The sequence below is a fragment of the Ostrea edulis genome, chromosome 6 (assembly GCF_947568905.1).
Source record: "Ostrea edulis chromosome 6, xbOstEdul1.1, whole genome shotgun sequence".
NCBI classification, from domain to species: Eukaryota; Metazoa; Mollusca; class Bivalvia; order Ostreida; family Ostreidae; genus Ostrea; species Ostrea edulis.
The window spans coordinates 6,537,567-6,561,981 of NC_079169.1; the positions used below are offsets into that span (position 1 = coordinate 6,537,567).

General features: G+C 36.7%; 1 protein-coding gene across 2 annotated transcripts in view; it reads right to left on the reverse strand.

Annotated features, from left to right (window-relative positions):
* The window catches only part of LOC125647988 (solute carrier family 13 member 2-like), a 33,358-nt gene extending 9,322 nt beyond the window's left edge, over positions 1-24,036 (reverse strand). The window contains exons 1-8 of one of the 2 annotated variants that reach the window (XM_048874870.2): positions 23,698-24,036; positions 22,480-22,629; positions 20,671-20,786; positions 9,612-9,748; positions 6,469-6,553; positions 5,137-5,268; positions 4,567-4,698; positions 3,347-3,430 (exon numbers count right to left, since the gene is read on the reverse strand). In XM_048874870.2, the coding sequence (XP_048730827.2) occupies positions 3,347-3,430; positions 4,567-4,698; positions 5,137-5,268; positions 6,469-6,553; positions 9,612-9,748; positions 20,671-20,786; positions 22,480-22,629; positions 23,698-23,802 (941 nt within the window). In that variant the 5' untranslated portion in view covers positions 23,803-24,036. Of the gene's footprint in view, positions 1-3,346; positions 3,431-4,566; positions 4,699-5,136; positions 5,269-6,468; positions 6,554-9,611; positions 9,749-20,670; positions 20,787-21,887; positions 22,042-22,479; positions 22,630-23,697 lie in introns of those variants that run through there. The other variant, XM_048874871.2, reaches the window with a different exon arrangement.
* Between the last annotated feature and the right edge of the window lie 379 nt (positions 24,037-24,415).

The window sequence follows — 24,415 nt, forward strand, 5'->3', positions numbered from 1 at the left end:
GCCATTAGTAAGTGAAAAATTGTAATTTTAATTGTAATTAAAAGATTTATATAGCGCCCTATCAACATTAGTTCTCTAAAGCGCTTTACAAATGTGACAGAAAAGATAATCTAAAATCAATGTGAACATACATGTGAACAAATATTCATAGTGTCAGAATTAAAATGCATAATTATTATTATTAATATATAGCACCTAATGTAATGAATTACCCTAATAACATATAAAACATGATAAACCAACACTGGAAGAGGTCACCAAAGCCATCAGGACCCTCAACAAGAGGCCCATGGGCCACATCGCTCACCTGAGTCACCTTGGCCCATATCTGAAGACTTTCCATATATATTTGCATGTAAAACCTTAGTCCCTATTATGGCCCAAACCACCCTTTGCAAACTTGAATCTACACTATGTCAGAAAGCTTTCATGTAAATTTTTAAAAGCTCTTTCCTATATTTGTATGTAAAACTTTGAACCCCCCCCACTTGTGGCCCCATCCTACCCCCCGGGGGCCATGATTTGAACAAACTTGAATCTGCACTATGTCAGAAAGTTTTCTTGTAAATATCAGCTTTTCTGACTCAGTGGTTCTTGAGAAGAAGATTTTTAAAGATTTTCCCTATATATTTGTATGTAAAACTTTGATCCCCTATTGTGGCCCCATCCAACCCCCGGGGCCTATGATTTGAACAAACTTGAATCTGCATTATGTCAGGAAGCTTTCATGTAAATCTCAGCTTTTCTGGCTTAGTGGTTCTTGAGAAGAAGATTTTTAAAGTTTTTCCCTATATATTTGTATGTAAAACTTTGATCCCCCCTTGTGGCCCCATCCTACCCCCGGAGGCCATGATTTGAACAAACTTGAATCTGCAATATATCAGGAAGCTTTCAGGTAAATTTCAGCTCTTCTGGCCCAGTGGTTCTTGAGAAGAAGATTTTTAAATGACCCCACCCTATTTTTGCATTTTTGTGATTATCTCCCCTTTGAAAAGGACATGGCCCTTCATTTGAACAACATGAAAGCCCTACACCTAAGGATGCTTTTTATCGAGTTTGGTTGAAATTGGCCCGGTGGTTCATGAGAAGAAGATGAAAATGTGAAAAGTTTGCAGACAGACGGATGCCGGACAAAATGTGACCAGAAAAGCTCACTTGAGCCTTCAGCTCAGGTGAGCTAAAAATGGAAAAGCACCAGGATGTAACCTGGTACACACAGAGATGCTGAAAGCAGAGGACGTGGTAACACCAAGAGTACTGACGGATATCCTGCAAAACATCTGGGAGACAGAGCTGCCCAAGAAAGGAGACCTGACAGACACCAACAACTGGAGGGGAATCATGCTACTGTCCATCACAAGCAAGGTTCTCTGCAGAGTCATCTTGAACAGAATAACAGACATGGTGGACCCTCTCCTACGGAATGAGCAGGCAGGGTTTCGGAGAGAAAGGTCGTGCGCAGACCATATCTTCACATTGAGACAGATTATGGAACAGAGTAACGAATGGAACGCCACAGTATATGCCAATTTCATAGACTTCGCCAAGGCATTTGACAGTATCCATCGACCTGCAATGTGGAAGATCATGGCACACTACGGAATACCAGACAAGATCATATCCATCATCAAGATGCTCTATCAGGACTTCCAGGCCAGAGTGATCTGTAGCACAAACCTCACGAACAGCTTCCCACTACAGACTGGAGTGAGACAGGGATGTTTACTATCTCCCCTACTTTTTGTGATGTGTATTGACTGGGTGATGAAGAGGACAACCAGTCAGAACAACAGGGGATTGCTTTGGACATTTGAAAAGTCTCTAGAAGATCTAGACTTTGCAGATGACATCGCACTCCTGGCTCATCGTTTCCAACACATCCAAGGGAAGACAACCGACTTGGCAAACTACGGCAGCCAGATAGGTCTCAACATCAACATCAACGCCGGAAAGACGAAGATCATGAAAGTTAACAACAAAACAGAAAGAGAAGTGACTATTGGGAACAACGTAGTAGAGGAAGTCTCAGAGTTTGTTTACCTCGGCAGTAAGATCACAGCCGATGGAGATTCAACATCTGATGTAGAGAGCAGAATAGCAAGAGCAGCCTTCGCAAGCCTGAGGAACATGGCCCAACACCATCAGCAACAAAGATCTATATCAGAGAACGTCAACATCACCAATATCCGAGATGATCAAGATGAGACGATGGAAATGGATCGGACATGTCCACAGGATGGGAGCAACATGAATCCCAAAGATCGCCATGAGATGGACACCAGCAGGAAAGAGAAATAGAGGGAGACCAAAGGAAACATGGCGGCGATCAGTAGAGAAAGAGATGAAGGAGTGTGGATGGACTTGGGGCCGGATTCAGAACATGGCAGCAGACAGACAGAAATGGCGATCCTCAGTGAAGGCCTTATGTGCTTTCTAGCACGAAGAGGATTAAAAACATATAAAACAATTTCAAACAACCATTAGGAATAATTAAATACAAAAAAAGACAAAGTTACTACAGTTCAAATAGCAACTGAAGGTTGGGGTTTGTTTGTTTGTTTTTTTTTTGTAAAAAGAAACGTAACAGCACTGTAAGAGCTGTAATGTAAGAGCACTAAGTATGTAAAAAAAAAAAAATGGGGAAAAAACGAATAAATCATCAACGGACCGACACGAAATTCAAACTTGACCTGTAACTTGTTATGGCAAAGCAATGTACCAAATATCAAATGAATATCTGCAAGCACAGCAACAAAAAAAAAAAAGTCTGGAAAAGAAAACTGATAATTCATGCTATTTTTCTAAGTCCAAGGGTCATAACTAAGTGAAAAATAAACAGACAAGACGAAATTCGAACTTGATCTGTAACTTGTTATGGCAAAGCAACATACCAAATATCAAATGAATATGTACAAGAACAAAGGAAAAAGTACGGAAAACTGAACTGACGTACAGACAGAATGGCAGACGGACGGACGGACGGAGCGCAAACCTAAAGTCCCCTTGGACTTCGTCGGTAGGGGACTAATAAAATAGACCTGTAGTTAGAGATGTTCCGATAACTGTACCAGAGATAGAGATAAGCAAAATAGACCTGTAGTTAGAGATGTTCCGATAACTGTACCAGGGATAGAGATAAGCAAAATATACCTGTAGTTAGAGATGTTCCGATAACTGTACCAGAGATAGAGATAAGCAAAATAGATCTGTAGTTAGAGATGTTCCGATAACTGTACCAGGGATAGAGATAAGTAAAATAGATCTGTAGTTAGAGATGTTCCGATAACTTAAAAAGGAATAGAGATAAGTAAAATAAATCTGAAGATGGAGATGTTTCGTGTCTTACTTCACATCACCAAGAGCTTTCCATTGTTTATTTATGGCAGACTGGAGCGCTAACTTTCTGGACTTCTCTGTTCCTCGGCAGCATCTAATTAAATAAAATACAGTTAAAGGGACTGGTTCACGATTTTTGATGAAAATATTTTTCATTTTTGATGTTAAACATTAGAAATATAGCTCATTTAATGTTGACAGCCAAAATTTTGACCTTCTGAATGCAAAAATAAATGTAATATTTTAGCCTTAAATATGTGTTATGTAAACAAAGACTCGAGTCTTTTTATGTAAACAAACAAGTGAACTATTGATTTTGTAATATAATGCATCTTAATTTTGCATAGTCACAAATTTTAACTTTTAGATGACACATTTCACCCCGAAAATGCTTGAAATGTGAGAGATATGATAATACTTAGATCGATATCCATTTCTTTTGAAAAATTCGTAAGCAATAGCAAACCGCAATCTTTGTTTACAAAACAAATAATAAACTCTCTAAAATGAGCTTCTGTGATGATGTATCACCTTAATTTTCATGTGAAATCTTTCAAACACATTAGACAGTAGATTTTGATCATTAAAAGTGAAAAACAAAATTTTGGGTAAAATCGTGAATCAGTCCCTTTAATATATTACAACTTTTACTTTTTTAATATGGTACGTTTAGATTACGCATTCATGTTCCGTAACAACGAGCATGGTCACTCCCCCACCATTTCTAACAATATTGTCAAACCTAACATGTAAATTGTTCCTTCGCCAAACCTTTGTAATCACGGGTCTTTCGGACATGACCTTTTAAAAACGTAGCGGCATGCGTTGGCACGTTAAAGAACCCTCACTGCTATGATCATGAGCGCAAAGCATGAGTCTAAATTTGTAATACTTCACCTACAACTATTGAAGTCTCAACATGAGTGAAAAATTCTCGACAGGACGTAAAACAAATAACCAACGGATATATAATTTCCCAAATTTGATAATTATAACTAATTTCGACTAACAATTACACGAATTTTGAGTTTCTTCGCTAACCAATAGATTATATTTCGCTTTCCTCGGAGATCGAAGGGGATCGCGAAATAGGCATCTTCGCTAGCCAAGCGTTACGATTCACGGTGTTCCTCTTTCACATAACACCGTGGATAGTCACGCTTGGCTAGCGAAGATGCAAAATAGGGCGAAGCGGACTGAATGGAAAGTGAATTTGGGGTAAATACTTACCTTCCGCGCAGGAATATAATCTGTAGGTATATCCATCCAAGGAGAAGTAGTAATAAGGACAGAGGAAAGGCGAACCCCAACCAGTTAACATAGGTAATGGGGGACGTTGTGTTGCCGTACTTCGTGTAATAGCTGAAATTAAACGGAATCAGGTAATGTCCATATTTCGCCAGATGTAAGTCAGGGAATGTAAATTGTTTTCTTGTCCTCACGATATATTTCATTGTAAATCTGCACATGGTTGAAATTAAAGTACCCTTTCAAAATAATTCGAAAACCAAAAAATTGTATTAATTTACATAAAAAACTTGGAGTGAGAAGTCTACAAGTAGCAATAATCCAATACTGTATATCACATTCAATTCGCGAGAACAATATTTACGTGTAATTTTGCGAGATTAGCCATACGCGAAAATGTAAAAATCGCGAATAAATTCTTACACATGATTTAGCGACAAATGCAAAAATAAAGTGTCGCGAAATAAAGGTGATATACAGTATTTTGCGTTGATTCAAAGGTTATTGCATATACGTGTATAGATTTATCTGGACTGAGTAGGCGGTACTGACATGTCAGCCTGGCCCTGCAATACCAGGTTGGGCGGGGTTCCCGTTAGGGTAGCAATGCCTCCAATGTTGGCTCCATAAGCCACACAGAGGGCAAAACCTTTAGTCATCTGCTTCAGTTCATTTGTTTTTTCTCTACAAGAGAAATTAAATCACAACACTTTAGATCATGTACGTTATTAGCAATTTTTTTTTTTATCATGTTCTCGTTATAACGAATTTGCCAATATGCAGCATTCGTCAATATAGTTTCTGTTACGCATGTTCTTTGTACAATATCGGTCGAATATGATAGATTAATGTGTATAAATCGATATTGAATATGATGTAGATAATTAATCTTTTAAAAATATAATTTGATACGTATGATGTCTTTATAAGTCATTCATTTTATCCGTTCGAGCCACTATGAAAGTGGAACATGAGGTACAGTACAGAAATTTCAAGTATTAATACAAGTAACGTCAGAGGGTTGTGCACGTGTATATAGGTATGTAAATAAACAGTGGAATATATACATAAATATGTACAAAAATATGAAGTTGTGTGTTAAGGAGAAGAGACGAATTCATATATCTTTAAAACAGCCATGCACAGGTTTTTCCGGTCGTTGACATAATTTCATAAAATTTCATTATATATATCTAGTCTCGCATAATATTTTCCGTGTACGTATTCTTTTCTTATACTGGATAAAACTCTAACAAAAATGACCTTCATCTGCAATTTTTGTACATATATATAGAACACATAGCCTTTCGTTATATGGTATACTAAATTATACTAAGCCCATGCCGTTTCAATACGTTCACAATCGGAACATCACTCGGCCTATTCCGGAGAATAGACGTTTATTCTCCGGAATAGGTCGAGTGATGTTCCGATTGAATGCGTTTAATCACTGACCTGTCCACGTGATACAAAAACCTATATAGTTTTAAAAAGAGAGAAGTAGACTTTTAGATATAAATATTAACAATAAATGTTCAGAATGTTTGTTTTAAGGGGGGAATATGTCTGCATAATCGGGGTGGCCGATTATACAAACGACCAGTGCCCCTTGTTTTCATTGTATTGATACAAACTATAATATGAACTATTTAAGATAGTATTCCGTGAATAAATGATCTGATCGAACTCACCTCTATTTGAGGATATGACAGAACGTTTACCTTAATATCTTTCATATTATGGCGTTGTTAATAATAAATGGAACTGAATACCGATTTGGCTTTAATTTCTCAACAAAAATATGTATCTTATATATTCTAAATATCAGAAGGTGTGGACTGCATGTAACAAATCGCGATCAGGGAGGAATAGTGATTGTAAAACCTGACAGTGGCATCGTCCTCCACATCTATCTTGATCATCCCAGGACTGGCATCTCCATTCTTCTCCTTCACCGCCTCCTCCTCACCTGAAGGAAAGAATCATTTCTATTCACGAACTTCTTTCACAACCACGTTTACCATGGAGGCTGACTGTAATAAGTTATTGCTTAACGAGCATGTGTTTGTTAGAAGGCGGTTCTTTGTTAACACTGGTTTTTCTTAGGACGTATTTGTATCATAGTGTTTAAAAAGCACGTGTTTCTACATCATCGTTATAGACTATTACTTCACAAGCACGTGTTTCTACATCATCGTTATAGACTATTACTTCACAAGCACGTGTTTCTACATCATCGTTATAGACTATTACTTCACAAGCACGTGTTTCTACATCATTGTTATAGACTATTACTTCACAAGTACGTGTTTCTACATCAATGTTATATACTATTACTTCACAAGCACGTGTTTCTACAACATCGTTATAGACTATTACTTCACAAGCACGTGTTTCTACATCAATGTTATAGACTATTACTTCACAAGCACGTGTTTCTACATCAATGTTATAGACTATTACTTCACAAGCACGTGTTTCTACATCAATGTTATATACATGTACTTTTACTTCACAAGCACGTGTTTCTACATCATTGTTATATACATGTACTATTACTTCACAAGCACGTGTTTCTACATCAATGTTATAGACTATTATTTCACAAGCACGTGTTTCTACATCAATGTTATAAACTATTACTTCACAAGCACGTGTTTCTACATCAATGTTATATACATGTACTATTACTTCACAAGCACGTGTTTCTACATCAATGTTATAGACTATTATTTCACAAGTACGTGTTTCTACATCATCGTTATAGACTATTACTTCACAGGCACGTGTTTCTACATCAATATTATAGACTATTACTTCACAAGCACGTGTTTCTACATCATCGTTATAGACTATTACTTCACAAGCACGTGTTTCTACATCATCGTTATAGACTATTACTTCACAAGCACGTGTTTCTACATCATCGTTATAGACTATTACTTCACAAGCACGTGTTTCTACATCAATGTTATATACTATTTCTTCACAAGCACGTGTTTCTACATCATCGTTATAGACTATTACTTCACAAGCACGTGTTTCTACATCATTGTTATAGACTATTACTTCACAAGTACGTGTTTCTACATCAATGTTATATACTATTACTTCACAAGCACGTGTTTCTACAACATCGTTATAGACTATTACTTCACAAGCACGTGTTTCTACATCAATGTTATAGACTATTACTTCACAAGCACGTGTTTCTACATCAATGTTATATACTATTACTTCACAAGCACGTGTTTCTACAACATCGTTATAGACTATTACTTCACAAGCACGTGTTTCTACATCAATGTTATAGACTATTACTTCACAAGCACGTGTTTCTACATCAATGTTATAGACTATTACTTCACAAGCACGTGTTTCTACATCAATGTTATATACATGTACTTTTACTTCACAAGCACGTGTTTCTACATCATTGTTATATACATGTACTATTACTTCACAAGCACGTGTTTCTACATCAATGTTATAGACTATTATTTCACAAGCACGTGTTTCTACATCAATGTTATAAACTATTACTTCACAAGCACGTGTTTCTACATCAATGTTATATACATGTACTATTACTTCACAAGCACGTGTTTCTACATCAATGTTATAGACTATTATTTCACAAGTACGTGTTTCTACATCATCGTTATAGACTATTACTTCACAGGCACGTGTTTCTACATCAATATTATAGACTATTACTTCACAAGCACGTGTTTCTACATCATCGTTATAGACTATTACTTCACAAGCACGTGTTTCTACATCATCGTTATAGACTATTACTTCACAAGCACGTGTTTCTACATCATCGTTATAGACTATTACTTCACAAGCACGTGTTTCTACATCAATGTTATATACTATTTCTTCACAAGCACGTGTTTCTACATCATCGTTATAGACTATTACTTCACAAGCACGTGTTTCTACATCATTGTTATAGACTATTACTTCACAAGTACGTGTTTCTACATCAATGTTATATACTATTACTTCACAAGCACGTGTTTCTACAACATCGTTATAGACTATTACTTCACAAGCACGTGTTTCTACATCAATGTTATAGACTATTACTTCACAAGCACGTGTTTCTACATCAATGTTATATACATGTACTTTTACTTCACAAGCACGTGTTTCTACATCATTGTTATATACATGTACTTTTACTTCACAAGCACGTGTTTCTACATCATTGTTATATACATGTACTATTACTTCACAAGCACGTGTTTCTACATCAATGTTATAGACTATTATTTCACAAGCACGTGTTTCTACATCAATGTTATAAACTATTACTTCACAAGCACGTGTTTCTACATCAATGTTATATACATGTACTATTACTTCACAAGCACGTGTTTCTACATCAATGTTATAGACTATTATTTCACAAGTACGTGTTTCTACATCATCGTTATAGACTATTACTTCACAAGCACGTGTTTCTACATCAATGTTATAGACTATTACTTCACAAGCACGTGTTTCTACATCATCGTTATAGACTATTACTTCACAAGCACGTGTTTCTACATCATCGTTATAGACTATTACTTCACAAGCACGTGTTTCTACATCATCGTTATAGACTATTACTTCACAAGCACGTGTTTCTACATCATCGTTATAGACTATTACTTCACAAGCACGTGTTTCTACATCAATGTTATATACTATTTCTTCACAAGCACGTGTTTCTACAACATCGTTATAGACTATTACTTCACAAGCAGGTGTTTCTACATCAATGTTATAGACTATTACTTCACAAGCACGTGTTTCTACATCATCGTTATAGACTATTGTTTCATAAGCAGTTGTTCAGATCCACATCTTTTTAAACACTTTTTTGTTTTATAAGCACGAGTTTGTAGTACATTGGGTTACTGTAAACACTTTCTGCTTTATGAGCACGTGACACTTCATGCATTATGAACACGTGTTCGAACTGCAGTGACTTGCTGTAAACACTTTCTTGGTTTATAAATACGTATTTGTACCATACAGTTGTTCCTTCTCTAGCTTTTCCATCTGTTCAGTAATGGCTACGAGAATAGGAAGCATCATGGATGTGGCGGCTGTGTTGCTGATCCACATAGAGAGAAACCAGGTCGGCGCCATCAGTCCCAGCATCAACCTGTAACAGAAAAGATGAAGACGAGTCCAGTAGTATCGATAGTATAGGATAGAGTGATTGTATATTGTTTAACGTCTCACTCGAGAATTTTCCACTCATGGTGACCTCACCATTGCCGATGAAGGGCTGCAAAATTTAGGCCTGTGCTTGGTGCTTACGGTCTTTGAGCAGGGAAGGATCATTATCGTATCACAACTGCTGCGACACGGGATCTCGGTTTTTCCGGTCTTATCCGAAGACCGCCCCATTTATATTAGTGTCCTCTTAAGGGTACTGAGGACCTAATGTGTCTGGAGTTCCATCATTTTAGGACTTCATCCCAAAAAAAAACTGTAATGGGTATGATTTACAGAATCATCGGGTGTCGTGATGATTTTTAAAAATACATTGTAATACATTGTGTTTTATTGTGTAATTTGTGTGATGACTTTGTGAATTTTATTACAAGATGTGTTTGTAAGTCAAGTTTAATTTTGAATGACCTTGATTTTGACCTTTGCTTTTCATACGCTCGTCGTGGTATGGCGTCGTCAGTCTGTCTGTCCGTCCCGTGGGGGATCCGGGTTAGAATAGGTCTTCAGTACCCCTTGCTTGTCGTAAGAGGCGAGTAAATGGGGCGGTCCTTTGGATGAGACCGCAAAACCCGAGGTCCCGTGTCACAACAGGTGTGGTACGATAAAGATCCCTCCCTGCTCAAAGGACATAAGCGCCGAGCATAGGCCTAAATTTTGCAGCCCTTCACCGGCAGTGAAATATTCTCGAGAGGGACGTTAAACAATATTCAATCAATCAATCTGTCTGTCCGGATCTTGTGGGCAGGATACAGACCGAACTAAGCTCCATGATTATACAACTTTGTACATTTGATCACCATGACAAGAGAAATATGCCTATTGTTTTTCAAGATCAAAGGTCAAGGTCGTAGCATTACTTAGTAGGAAAACCTAGTAGGAAACCTTTGTGGACAGGATACAAACCGAAGCGTAAGCTCCAGGATATTATAACTTAGCATATTTGATCATCATGATAAGAGGAATATGCAAATTGTTTTTCAAGGTCAGAAGTCAAAGGTTAAGGTCGTAGTATTACTTAGTTGGAAAACCTTGAAGGCAAGATACAAACCGAACCGTAAGCTCCAGGTTATTGCAACCTGGTACATTTAATCACCAACATAAGAGGAAGATGTCTATTGCTTTTCAAGATTAAAGGTCAAGTTCGCAGTATCATTTAGTTGGGAAACCTTGTAGGCAGGATAGAAATGGAACTGTAAGCTCCAGTATATTGCAACTTATTACATTTGATCACGATGATGAGAGGAAGATGCCTAATGTTTTTCAAGGTTAGAGGTTAAAAGTCAAGGTTGCCGCATTGCAGTAGGAAGGCCATGTAGGCAGGGTACAAACCGAACCGTAAGCCCCAAGATATTGGAAATTGGTACATTTGATCACCATAATGAGAGAAAGATGCCTATTACTTTGGAAGGTCAAAAGTCAATGTCAAAGTATCACTTAGTAGGAAAATCTTGCAGGTAGCAGTGATTTTTTAAGGCCCATTTTGGGTCCGAATTTCGGCCCCTTCCCCTCCTAAAAATTGTCATTTTTTTCCCAATTTAGCTTGCATTTTCTCCAATAATAATTGTGAAAGGAAAATGTATTTGAAAAAAATAAACATTCAATGTAACAAAGAGTTATGGGAATGGTGATTTGGATAGAATAGATGAAAATTTTAGAAGGTTAAAGAAAATTAGATGTGTAAAATAAAGATAATATAATGTTTGATGTGATTTTAAAACTTATATAATTATGATAAAATTGATTTTTCCCAATTTGACTAAAATGTCGCTAATTTTTCCCAATTCGAAAGCCACAGGACCCTTGTTAAAAATGTAGAAAAATCACTCGATAGTATACAAACCGAACTGTTGGGGCTAGGACCGTCAAACTTTGTACACATACACTTTATGTGAAGTGGAGGATGCCTGCCGTTTCTTAAGGTCAAAGGTCAAGGTCGTAGTAACAGGATGCAGACAAATTCTTTGGGGCAAAGACCATCAAACTTGGTACACATACAACTTATCCCAGTGAAAATATTACATACAGAGTACATGGTTTGTCTTGTTTTACGATGCAAATAAAGTATGTCACACCCTGATGGTTGCCGATACTACTTGAAGGCAAGTTCTTCAAATCATGGTGTAAGAAAAACACCCTATATTAGCTTTTCACGGGCGTATTATGTACTGTTGTCGGTACTCTTGTTTCATTTCTTATGTATCAAGTCTCTGTCCTGTATAAAAGTTATAAATCTTATGACCAGTCTATAACGTTTGTTTCGTGACCAGGAGGTCTTGTGTTCCATTCCAGCAGACTCCAGCTCCAATCGGAACACCTCGCCCTTTACTCCGTTATGTAGTATAGGGAAAGAGGTTCCGATTGACTCCAGCTAGTAACTTTGCCACGTCAAATGATGTAACAATATATTAGTGATTGCTCTTTCTCAAAACGCGCGGGAGTTTGAAGTGAGGGTCTCGGGTCTCTTCGGATGAGATCTTTGCAAATGAGGTCCCTTGTCACGGCAGACATTGGCACCAAACTCACCATCGAGGCCTCATTACGTCATTATGTATAGTTTGTACGCAGACGAACTCTGGCGGAAGTTTGACGTGGGCACGATAAGATATATCACTGCTAAGACTCTGAGCACCATGCATGGCTCTAAATATTTGGCACATCACCTACAGTTGTAGCTGCAGAACTGTAGCTCTCTGGAAAAATATTTTGACATAACAGAGAGCTACAGATCCACCCCTCATAAAAACCTTCGATTTACGGCGCACAAAAAGCTATGTATGTAGTGATAGATGCATGGGGTCTTTATCAGTGATGATTGTATTATGAAGCCTGCAAACTAGTATCAAGGCCAAATGACTTCAGTAACCTTGACATTTGACATTGACAAATTACAAAAACACAATCTCATGTAGTTGCTGTGTTTTATATTTTAATGTTTCAAAGGGGTGGCGGGTGCTAGTGGGGTGTGAGGCACTCTTACACACACCTGCTTCGCCCACTAAATCTGATCGAGGATGCACGAGTACCCCATGGCCGCCCCTTTTAGTGATTCATTTTAAAGTACATGTACCACACATTTTGAGATAACTCACTGTAAATGCAACATCGTAACCGCACTTCAACCGTGACACAGAATCTGTGACACGTAAAACAAATTCTGTCTTGTTTTGATGAATGCTTCGCTTTAAATAAACTTATGTTGTACCTGTCTCAGATATCCTTACAACCTGCTGACACAATGACACGTGTGTGTTTTTTGTCTCTTCTTTACACATGCATTCTCAATTCAATAATATTTTTTCAAGGCTACATGCATATTCTTATAAATCTTGACATTTTCGTTCAAGGGCGGATTCTTCTAGACGTTGGAATACAATATTTTGCATGCATGCACATTCTCTTTACAGAGCTGGCTGGGTGTCGCGGTCCTTGGTTTTGTATCAGTTCAAAGTCATCTTTTTTTTAGCTAGAAGACATGAATTTAAAATTCTGATAAAGTAAACGTCACTTGCGTCTACTTATGGATTATTGCAAATTTGGTCTTAATTTGAATCCTGAACAGAACATATTTCGGTCCTTTTACGAAACGTAATCCATTCAATGAAATAGAACGAATTACATCCGATACTCTAAAATAAACTTGCACTTTAATTGTTATTTCTAGTACATGTACGTTAAAACTTTGGTTCTCTCTCTCTCTCTCTCTCTCTCTCTCTCTCTCTCTCTCTCTCTCTCTCTCTCTCTCTCTCTCCATTTTCCACACTGTTGTAATAAAGTACATAATGACACAAAACAAAGGAGGAGTGTCGGATCCTTTAACAAAGAAAAATGATTTCTTTTCTAGTTTTTCTTTGAAAAAAGAATATACATTGTAGATGTAGGAGACTTCCTTTGAAAGATTTGAAAATGTTTTCATTTTGTGAATTTTTGGTAAGATGATAGTTTATTACGCAGTGAATCCGTCGAAAATACAGTCCCCTATAAATGAATTGGCCCAATTTTAGCACTTGAAATGCTAGAACTGTGAGAAAGCAAACAAGAGAAATTGGCTACATGAGCCACATATTTCAGAATTGAAGAAAATTCATGGAAAAACAGTGTATATATTTTAATTTGTCTAAATCTCTGCTGAGTGTGTAGTTGTATTTGAAAATGTTATCTATAAAAGGTATTTGGGGAAAGATAGTAATATAAAGAAAAGAAAGTGTTGCCAGAGCTAGTAGGAATGCCATATCACTCACACTACCACAGTGTCCCCCTCCTTTTTCGAGGTGACGTAAGTCAGCCTCGTATGTCAGACCCCAGCTTCAATGGCGCCCTGTTTTAATCACTACCATTTGCGAAATCACTTTGATTTTTAATATAAGAAATTTGTTGTCACATATGCTAATGCAACGTAAAAGCTGTCACAATTCACTTTGAGATTGATATAGGATCCAAATGTTTACCCTCTACGATAAGCGAGTTAAATAAGAATTTATGAAATCGCAATTTTTATCCCTTCGATATGAAACAAAGTCCACACATCAAAAGGAATCGCGAATTAGGGTTTAGGTTTGTAAACAAGATCAAAATTATTTGTCGTTTGCCAACATTTTATTCCAAGATCTTAGAAAAACAGAATTGGACTGTAGGAAACGATTTGCATTGCTTCTGTATTCATTCGCATTTTCACATATAGACGGGGAAAACATGGTCTATTTTTCTCTAGGAATTCTGGGTAAACAGCTGTCTCCTCTTATGTCTGAAAATTATGTTAATTAGCCGATTTATCGCCTATCAAAAAATAGTTCACATTGATACTATGTTCCATTTTTATTAAACTGTTATATATAAATGCTGTTTTATGTCAGATTGAAGAAGTCTTCCTTGTATGTGATCTGTTGTATTTATCAAGCAGAAATTGTGTGTAATTAGAATTTTAATATTAAACTCTGCACTATTTCTCTGTATCCATACGCGCCACGCTATCCTGTTTATCAACAAGGAGAAAATGTCTTGCCTGAGAGAACTGTTATATTCTTACCAACGCATTAACTCAAGGTAATCAGGGCCGTGAGTTAACCTTCAATTTGGAGGAGACAGGAAATTAGGCGGGGGTCTGGGCTGAGCTGAGCACATTTTGTGCACACTGAACACGTTTCGTGCAAAATCCTTGATTCTAGGGCCTTCTAAGATGTTACTTGACTAACTCATTCTAAAAGAAAGATTTGGAATGCTTTTTAAGGGAGGTATCATGTTCTTAGTTATTGGAAACAACATAAATTCTAATGAACTTTAAATTTTAATTTTTTTTTTGGCTCAAAAGTTGGAGGAGGCAGCTGCCTCCTCCGCCTCCATGTAATGTACGGCCCTGGGTAATTATCTGAAACCCAATGTGTTAATTTCGTACAATTTTACCAAAATATTTCTTTTGGACGCATTTTTTAAGATTTTAATACTAAATCTGGGTGTAAACATGTAATCTTCGATCGAAAGGGCCGAGCGCCGTTTCCCGCGCTCTTTCATGGTCAAGTCAGATAACTGTAAACATTGATTAAGAAATATAAATGAACGTGTTTTTGTGAATATATTTGTTATTCAAGAAAAGAACTCCATTGGAAGTAATATATTGGAAATCAAGTTTACATTTCTTTGTCACGAAATATGATTTATCTCAAGAGTTGAATGAATTATCTCAAGAGTTGACACTTGTTTTCAAGAGTTGATATTTCAAGAGTGGAAATTTTCTTGGACTGGTTTAACTTTGACTCAAGAATTGAATGAGTTATTTCAAGAGTTGACAGTTGTTGTCGTCATCAGATATGAAGGGTAGCAAAAAAAAGAAAAAATCATCAAAGGGAGAGCCCAAAATCTGTCAAAAAAAAAGAAAAAGTCACAATGTAAGAAAAGATCCCATAATTTTGAAGTGCGTGTCTGCCAACTTTCATCAAGGGTCAGAAACTTTCTCAGAATATAGCAGAGGTAAACAATGTGTAGCAAATTCACTTGTGTGCATTGCATTTAATGCAGTTAACAAAAAATTGTTTGGAGATTGGGATGCGAATGATATTCATTTTGTTCTCGAAAAAGGTGATGTTTTATACAAGCATGCAAGACAGGCCTGTCCACATGAACATCTTAACCCAGAGGACTTGCCCAAAAATGTTTGCATTCAAAATCAATTGCTTCATGTGTCTGGTTTACCAGTTTATGCAGGGGAAATACAATCCACTTTTAAAGATAACGGCCCTTTCCTCTCTCTTGCTACAGCACTGAATTTATGCTTTGCAAATACCAAAGATGGAGGTATATTTATATGCAATGGCAGTTCTGTTGCTGTATTCTGCTCAGGCAATCTGTTCCATGTTTTCGATCCACATGCACGTGATGCAAACGCAAATGTTAAGGCAGACGGTTGCTCTGTTTTGTTGACAGTCAGTGGTTTTTCAAATTTACAAGCTCTTTTGAGAAAGCTCTTTGGGCGTGAAGAGGGTGCAGCTTTTGAATTGTATGTAGTTTCAATGGCAAATGTAGAAATGATGCCTCTTGTCCAAAGACATGTCCAAAGACAAGCTGAAGTCACTGCCAAACGTCACCTCGTTTCAGTACCTTCAGTACTTTGATTAAGAGTCGTCCCCGACTCTTCCGGAGTGCCAACACCTGTGGGGCGAAGTACTGAGGACAATCTCTCTCACCCGAAAGAGATAACCCAGGTCCCAACATGGGCGCCAAATGTAACAGAGACATTTTTATGCCTCTGATGGGATTGAACCCGGGTCAAATCCAGCACTCTACCAATCGATAGAAAGGCTTCTAACTCAATAGCCAGAACTAGTAGAAGGAATGTCATATCACACTACCACATTAATCATAACGATCTAGAGAGATATAACCTCTCGGAAGATATCCCTTAGATAAATCTCTTTTGCGTAAAGAGGAAGGTGAAGATAACGAAAAGTGATCAATCTCTTAACTCCTATAAGGAATACAAAATAAAAAGATGGGCAAACACGGGCCCCTAGACATACCAGAGGCGGGATCAGGTGCCTAGGAGGAGGACCCATCCCCTGTCAATCAGTCACACCCTCCGTGAGCCCTATACATGTATCTTGATCAGGTGAACGGAGTAATCCGTTGTCAAAATCAGTGTGCCAAGAACGGCCTAACAATCGGTTGATTGATTGATTGTATTTTGTTTAACGTCTCTTGAGAGCATTTTTTACTCATATGGAGACGTCACTAAGACCGGTGAAGGGCTTCAAATTTAGGCCTTTGCTCGGCGCTTACGGCCATTGAGCAGTGAGGGTTCTTTAGTGTGCCACACCTACTGTGACACGGGAGATTCGTTTTTAAGGTCATCTCCGAGGATCCGTGGCAATTTGAATGAAACACGTCAGACAACATCTGACATAATGATAGGTTGTATTGACAAACTAAATTATTATAACGATCAAAGAACTTGCGAAATGCTGACTTTAAACGAGGCTGTTGAAACTCCTGAAACATCAACTTGTTTGTCAGCAGACAGACGCAATTCAAAAACTGATCATACGCAGAACAAGCCCTTGCGTATCGAATCAGTTGAGAGATACCGGATATAAACACCATATGTAGGTGATACTAGTAATCTCTTTATGAACATAAAAGAAATATCTCTCAAAGATAAAAACATATTTTTAACAGATTTTCAAAAAGAAATGTCTCTCTAAGTTTTAGCTAAAGATATATCTTTTTCCATTTGACTACATTGATTTCTCCATGCATGATCTTTGCTATTTTGGTGACGTAATAAGCTAATACAAACATGACTGAAACGTTTGACGAGGTTATTGGGAGGGCATTAACCACTTACTGAGCCTAGCGAGCTGTACAGTAATTATTCCATTGATTTTTGTAACTGATAGGAAATTTACAGTTAGATACACGTATAGTATTATGATTCACCTATATCCCTTGACAAAATGGGGAATAAGCATATATTCAAAAATGAATAAATTATCTACTGTACTTCAATACCAGTATTATTTATGAATATTACAGGGCGTCAATCAAATGTTCCTGTAGATGCACCAATCAATATTACCACACCAAATTACTTCTGAATCAGCATTATCCATTTGGAATCACGATTCAATTACTATAGTATTACATGTAAGTTTGAGATGGGTTTGTGTAAAATTCGTATTTACATATATGTAGATCCCCCTGTCTCCAAATCTTTGAACATTTTGAGCGGGCTTCCGCTTCGAGGAGCATTTTGTGTGCATTCATAATCTCGAGAATTATTTCTTTAATTAAAAAAAAGATAAAACTTTCTATTTGAGAATATTTCCTTCTAACGCTTATATAGATTTATCTTGTTTTTATCTCATGTAAATTTTTATAAATCAAGATATTTCTTTAAGTTTAAGAGATATATTTTCAATACAAAGAGAAAGTTATATCTGTCAAAATAAAAGAAAGGAGACATATCTCTCGCTGTTATATTTTTAGTTTAGAATATGAAATATCTCTTAAAATAAGAGAGATGTCTTATTTTCCGAATTAATAGTAAAACTGATTGCCACAGAACTATGGCAAGCCCTTTTACTATATATTCGAAAACTAAGATATATCTTTATATTCAAGAGATATCACTTATTTTAGAGAGATATCTTTTTGAAATGAGAGACATCTCTTCATTTTAAGAGATATATCTTTACAAAAGATATCTCTTTCACTTAGAGAGCTATCTCTTTCACACAGAGAGATGTTTCTTTTACTTTTAGAGATATCTCTTTCACTTAGAGAGATATTTCTTTGACTTAGAGAGATATATCTTTCAATTAGATATATATCTCTTTCAATTAAAGAGATATCTCCTTTACTCTGAGAGATATTTCTTATTTTGAGAGATATCTCCTTCACTTAAAGAGATATCTTTCTAAGAATTCCTAGATAGATATCTCTCAAAGTATAAGAGATATCTCTTTAGTCGTTGAAAAAGAAATATCTCTTTCCAATATTTTTATTAGTTTGAATACTTAAGGAATTCTCCCTAAACCGGAAGCCCGCAAAAGCAAATCTTAGCATGATGGATGGAGGAAGATTTTGCGTTTACTGCATGCATGTGAAGTGTATACGGGTAACAAACAAAACCAAGGACAGTAAATTGATAAAATATGTGAGCTAGACTGGATTTAGCCTCTCGGCAACTTAAAATTGTTACCCCAATCACCTCTTCAATCTTTTCCGCCATTTTTACACTAGAAGTACTTTGATCATATCAATGGCGATGCAACAGGGAGAAGTCATTATGATCACCGGGTTAAAAATTCAAAGATATATCTCTTTTTGATATATATCTATCTATATTTAAAGAGATATTTCTCTAACTTAAAGATAAATCTCTTTTTTCTTTGAGAGATATCTCTCTAGATTTAAGAGATATCTCTTTCAAAGAGATATATCCCTGGCGTAAAGAGATATCTCTTGTTTAAAGAGATGTATTTTTAGCTAAAGAGATATCTCTTGTTTAAAAAGATATCTCTTTTGGTTAAAGAGATATTTCCATAGCGTAAAAAGATATTTCTCTAACTTTCAGGGATATCTCTACAACTAATAGAAATATCTCTCTAGTGTAAAGATATATCTCTCTTATTTAAAGAGATATCTTATTTTACGAATAAATAGTAAAAGGGCTTGCTATACATAACAGAATATTTCCCTAAAACGTAGGACAAACCGATATTTTTTCTTTTTGTCAAAGACCGTGCACTCTATGACTCGAATTTGCTCATCTTACAAAAAAAAGCTAGTTCTCATCATACATCCATATGCTTTATATCATGGTAGTCTTTCTATGTCATTCATCAATTTAGCAAAATAATGTGTAGACTAAACTGAAATACACATATACTAATAAGTAGTAACATCTTCACTGTGCAATATGTGAAAAGGTTCAGGGTTTTGAGAGTATCTTGGGTCACTCGTAAGTAGGCCTATATATACTGAATATCGTTTCGAGTTACTGATACACTCATGTGTACTTGTGTCGGTATTGGAGAACTAATTAGCGGTTATATTTTGTTTACGGTTGGATGGGTTAATTTCGTGCTACACATGAGTTAACTATTCGTTATAAGGCAGGATTTCAGGTTTATAAGGTATTCGCTGTCACAGCTGACTATTTCCACCCCCTATCCTCCATTCTTTTTATAGGTTGTGTACTGTTGCTGCATGTTTCTCTCATATAACGGATATCTGATAACAGATGACGGATATATAATGGTCATTTATGTTACAATGTAACTACATTCGTATGGTTTGACATATCTGATGTACTAATGCATGCCAACCCATCCTAACAATGGTAATTTGTGTTTTGTTTTACAAAAAATTCATGTTCAGCTGACTCTATAAAAGCAGGCGATCCACACGGATCAAGTTTCTATTATTTGATAAAATAAAAAAAATGTGAATCGGCCAATAATACATTTTTGAAGAATTTTGGTATTGTTTTCCTCTTGAATATTTAAGTCAAGATTTGTGAACGATGCAAACATGCAAGTGCTTTCAAACGAAAATTTCGTGGAAAATACGGGGTTTTAGCATTATTACAAGATTAACAAATAGTTTTACACAATTCTAAAACAGTTTCTTGTAGGTATTCTATGACGTACATTATATATCATCAGGTCAATGCAACTATGAAGAGAACATACGAAACACAAAAAAATCCACCGGGCTTTCTTTTAGGAAAGAAAATTATGCCATTCTATTTCATATTGTATGTACATAATTTAGAAGATGAACATCCAGCAATATTTTTGTATAATCAGTACTAGTCTCATATCTGTGAAATCTACTTGACAGAATGTCTGTACTTACGTATTGACCCTTGACCCTAGGACGCGCATGACACCCACGGCAATACGTCGGTGCAGGTTGACTTCTTCCATGGCCACTGCTATCAGAAGTCCACCCAGGAACAACATACTTGTGTCCTGTCAGACAAAGAAAATTAAAAATCAGTTCCCATCTACCTGTAATAGAAGTGATTGTTCCTTTGCCAAACGTTTGGCCATAGCGGAAAGCATAAAAGCTGTTAAAATAGCATAAGACTCTGCAAGCAGATCCCGTCAAGATAAAAAAGCAGATGTATGAAAAGGTGAAGATAACGAACAATGTTCAATCTTATGAATCATGAAAATACAAATTTGAAATAATGGCAAAACATACCCCTTAAAACACGCCAGAGGTGAGATCAAGTTCCTCGGAGGAGTAAGCATCCCATTAATTGATCACACCCACCGTGAGTTACATGTCTTGATCAGATAAACGCAAAATCAGTATGTAAATTTTTTTTTAGACTAATAATGGGCGTGAAACACGTTAGACAGCATTCATTCTGATCGCAGGTCATATTTGTAAATTAGATCATTATAACGACCATAGACTTTGCGAAATTTTGGATTGAAAGAGACTGTTGAAACCTCTGTAACATTAATGTATTAGTCAGTAGTTTGTCTCAATTTTAAAAATTGATCGTACGCAGAACATGCTCATATATATCGAATCAGTTGAGAAACATAAACCCCATATGCAGGTGATGATGGTATACTGCCACATAAATATGGGAAGTTGACGATTGAGAGGCTGAAGCAACTCCGTTGGTCATAAAGATGAATCGTTAGTTTACCGTTTACATCTATGTTCAGAGATATCCTATTATAAAGCAAAATGTGGAAGACTTTGTGGTGTCTTTTCCTTCAAGTTTACTGCTTTATTTCGAATCGGCGTATGACTATCTAAATATTGATTTGAAGGCCACAACAATGTTTTTCTCGTGTAGAATGCATTTGAATAAATTCTGCTTAAAATGATCGGCGTTGGTCTGTAAAATTTCAACATTTTTGACTTCTTCTCCAGAACCACAGGGCTAATTTCAACCAAAATTGGTACAAAGCTTGCTTAAGATTCACGTTTGTTGAAGGAATAGTCATTCTACTATCAAAGGCAAAGCTTTCATATTTTGTAACAGTACATAGATTCCTCATGACAATACCTTTCATTTCACACAATGACCTTTGATCTTATAGTCTAACCTTGACCTTCTCCAGAACAGCAATGTCATATTAGCCATTTTGGTGTTGAGGCATCCCTATGTTGTGTGAATTTGAGTTCAGTTATGTCGTGATCCTTTGGAGCTAGACTGGGGTCACGATATGGCATCCAAATTTTTCATAGAATAAAGATTTTTTAAAAAGTCTGTTAAAATCACAACATCTGCACAAAAGCAGGACCAATGTGACTCAGGTGAGCTATGTGGCCCATAGGCCTCTTGTTATTGCAGCAGCTGTCTATGATGACAAAAAGCCTTGTCTTTAATATTTTTATCTTTTAAATTTCTATCTAGATATGACATTACTCTCATAGCTAGTGTTTTCACAGAAAAAAAATTGCTCTGAGACATAACCAATTATGTCACGTCCATTAGACAGCCCACAGTAATTAAGAATGGCAAAATATCACAGGATTCTTTGGTGAATGAAAATCGAACTCAGAATGAGTGTAACAGATGAAGCTAAACACGCAGTGCAACAAATAATGATTTCCAGCTGTTTCGTCGTTCACATAAAGTACATCTTTTAAACCTTTAACAGTTAAAGTTACAAGTTATTCCAGAGATAGACTTACGTTAAAGTAATTTTTGGAAACATCTTGACCCCTCTGCACTCCTAACATGGGTAGCAGAAATATTGGCAACAGTGCTGTAGCGGAGATTGGGACCGCTTCCGTGATCCAGAGGACCGCCATCACAATGACAACGTAAGCACATCGCGACTCCTGAAAAATAATCCGAATTCCACTTACATACGCCATATTTTAATAAGCTTGTACGATATGCCCATGTTGCACCAATTAATGTATATTATCCTTTAAAACTTTAGAAATCTGAAATGTGTTTTCTCTTTCAACGGGTTACACAAAAATTAATTATTTATACGCCCATTTCTTGTGTTTTTTAAAGAAGCCAAAAACTGTCAAAACGACAGGCTATTTTCTTTCTTTTTGTTTGTTTGTTTGTTTGTTTTACTATTGAAGTTAGATCTCCTGTGCAAAGGAAGATCCTTAAGAAATGAAAATAAATGAGGGTATGCACTGAGACGCTTCACCCGGGTGTGTAATGAAGTGCGTTAGGAGGGGCGGAACTTCTGACACCCGATAGACAGTTCACGGATGGAACGTGCAGTCGCGCGAGTCAACCCAACTACAATTCCTACCAAAACAAGTTTCGCTGTCTAAAGTTGATTTATTTTCTATTCAAAACAGATATGACCTCTTTAACTTAGAAATATATCGCTTTAAATTAGAGCTCCTTTACATAACAGAGAATTGAATAAAATGAAGTTCCGCTAAGTCTGCCAGACCGGCGAGCTTTCATCCAAAAAGCACAAATAAGATTAATTGATTAAATACGTTGCATATATTGGGCAAATATGATCGTTGCCCCCAGAGTCATCGTTGCAAACCACAGTTTCTAGTCTATACACGCCCCCTCCTGACGATGGAGAAAATCGATGAGAAGCACCCCATGGGTAACCGACGATCGATATACCCCAGAACATACATTGACGTTCACCTCCGTGAAATGAAGCAGATAATCTTTGTGATATATGTTTCAGGAAATGCTGTTATATATAGCCAGCTCTGTGTAACCAATCGACGGCTCTCCACATCTTCACTAGCCAAGGGTTTTCGGTCCACCCCGCTCCCCAAAAACGTTAGCGAAGATGGCTCTCCAAAATTTGTTTGGGAAACTGTAAAATTTATATCTAAAAAGTTGCATTTAACAGTGGTTATAATGTACTGTGTATAGATAAATTTCTGTCGGACCAGATAAATTCTACTTACAGGTGTTCCAACAATGACGAGCTGAATTGGTACGAGAAATGCCAGAAAAATTATAATCCATCTTCTGATAGCCCAAAGACTTCGAAAGAAAATACGAGCTCCCATACTGCTCAGGCTAAATGGTGTGACAGCTGAGCTCTAGTCAAATCGCCCAAGTGTATAGAATGCAGAAAAAGTTTAAAAGATGATATACGGCGTGATATTTACATTTACAATTTCAAGGCGATGTCACTCATTGAAGCGGGACAATGTAAACTCTTCCTCATTTTGGGTAGAATTATCAAATAGAATGGCTCTCCCCCAGTGTTAGATAACGTGGTGTTTACCAGTTGCATGTGATGCAGCACTCATGTTATGAATCCTCTTGATCAAATGTCCTTAAAAATATGTACTCTCGTCCAAATATTCTCTATATACAGCAACATGCAGCGAGTGATCTACAGCGGGTTACCGCTACATATATCACCCCTTTGATATTTTATGGATTCGCGTACAACCTGGAACTGGTGGTCGGGATCCTATGAAAATGCGTGCTTCATGATGAGGATTTTCATCCGACCAAAGTATTATATGTAACCGCAGTAGACTGCTTTGCTTGCCGTGAATTATTGCATATCTTGGTTTATCTAGTTTAAACTTTGTGGTTCAACTTCCAGTTATTTGTATCTGGGGACATTGGTTCCTTGTTACTTAACAGTATAAGATCGGAGGGAGTTCC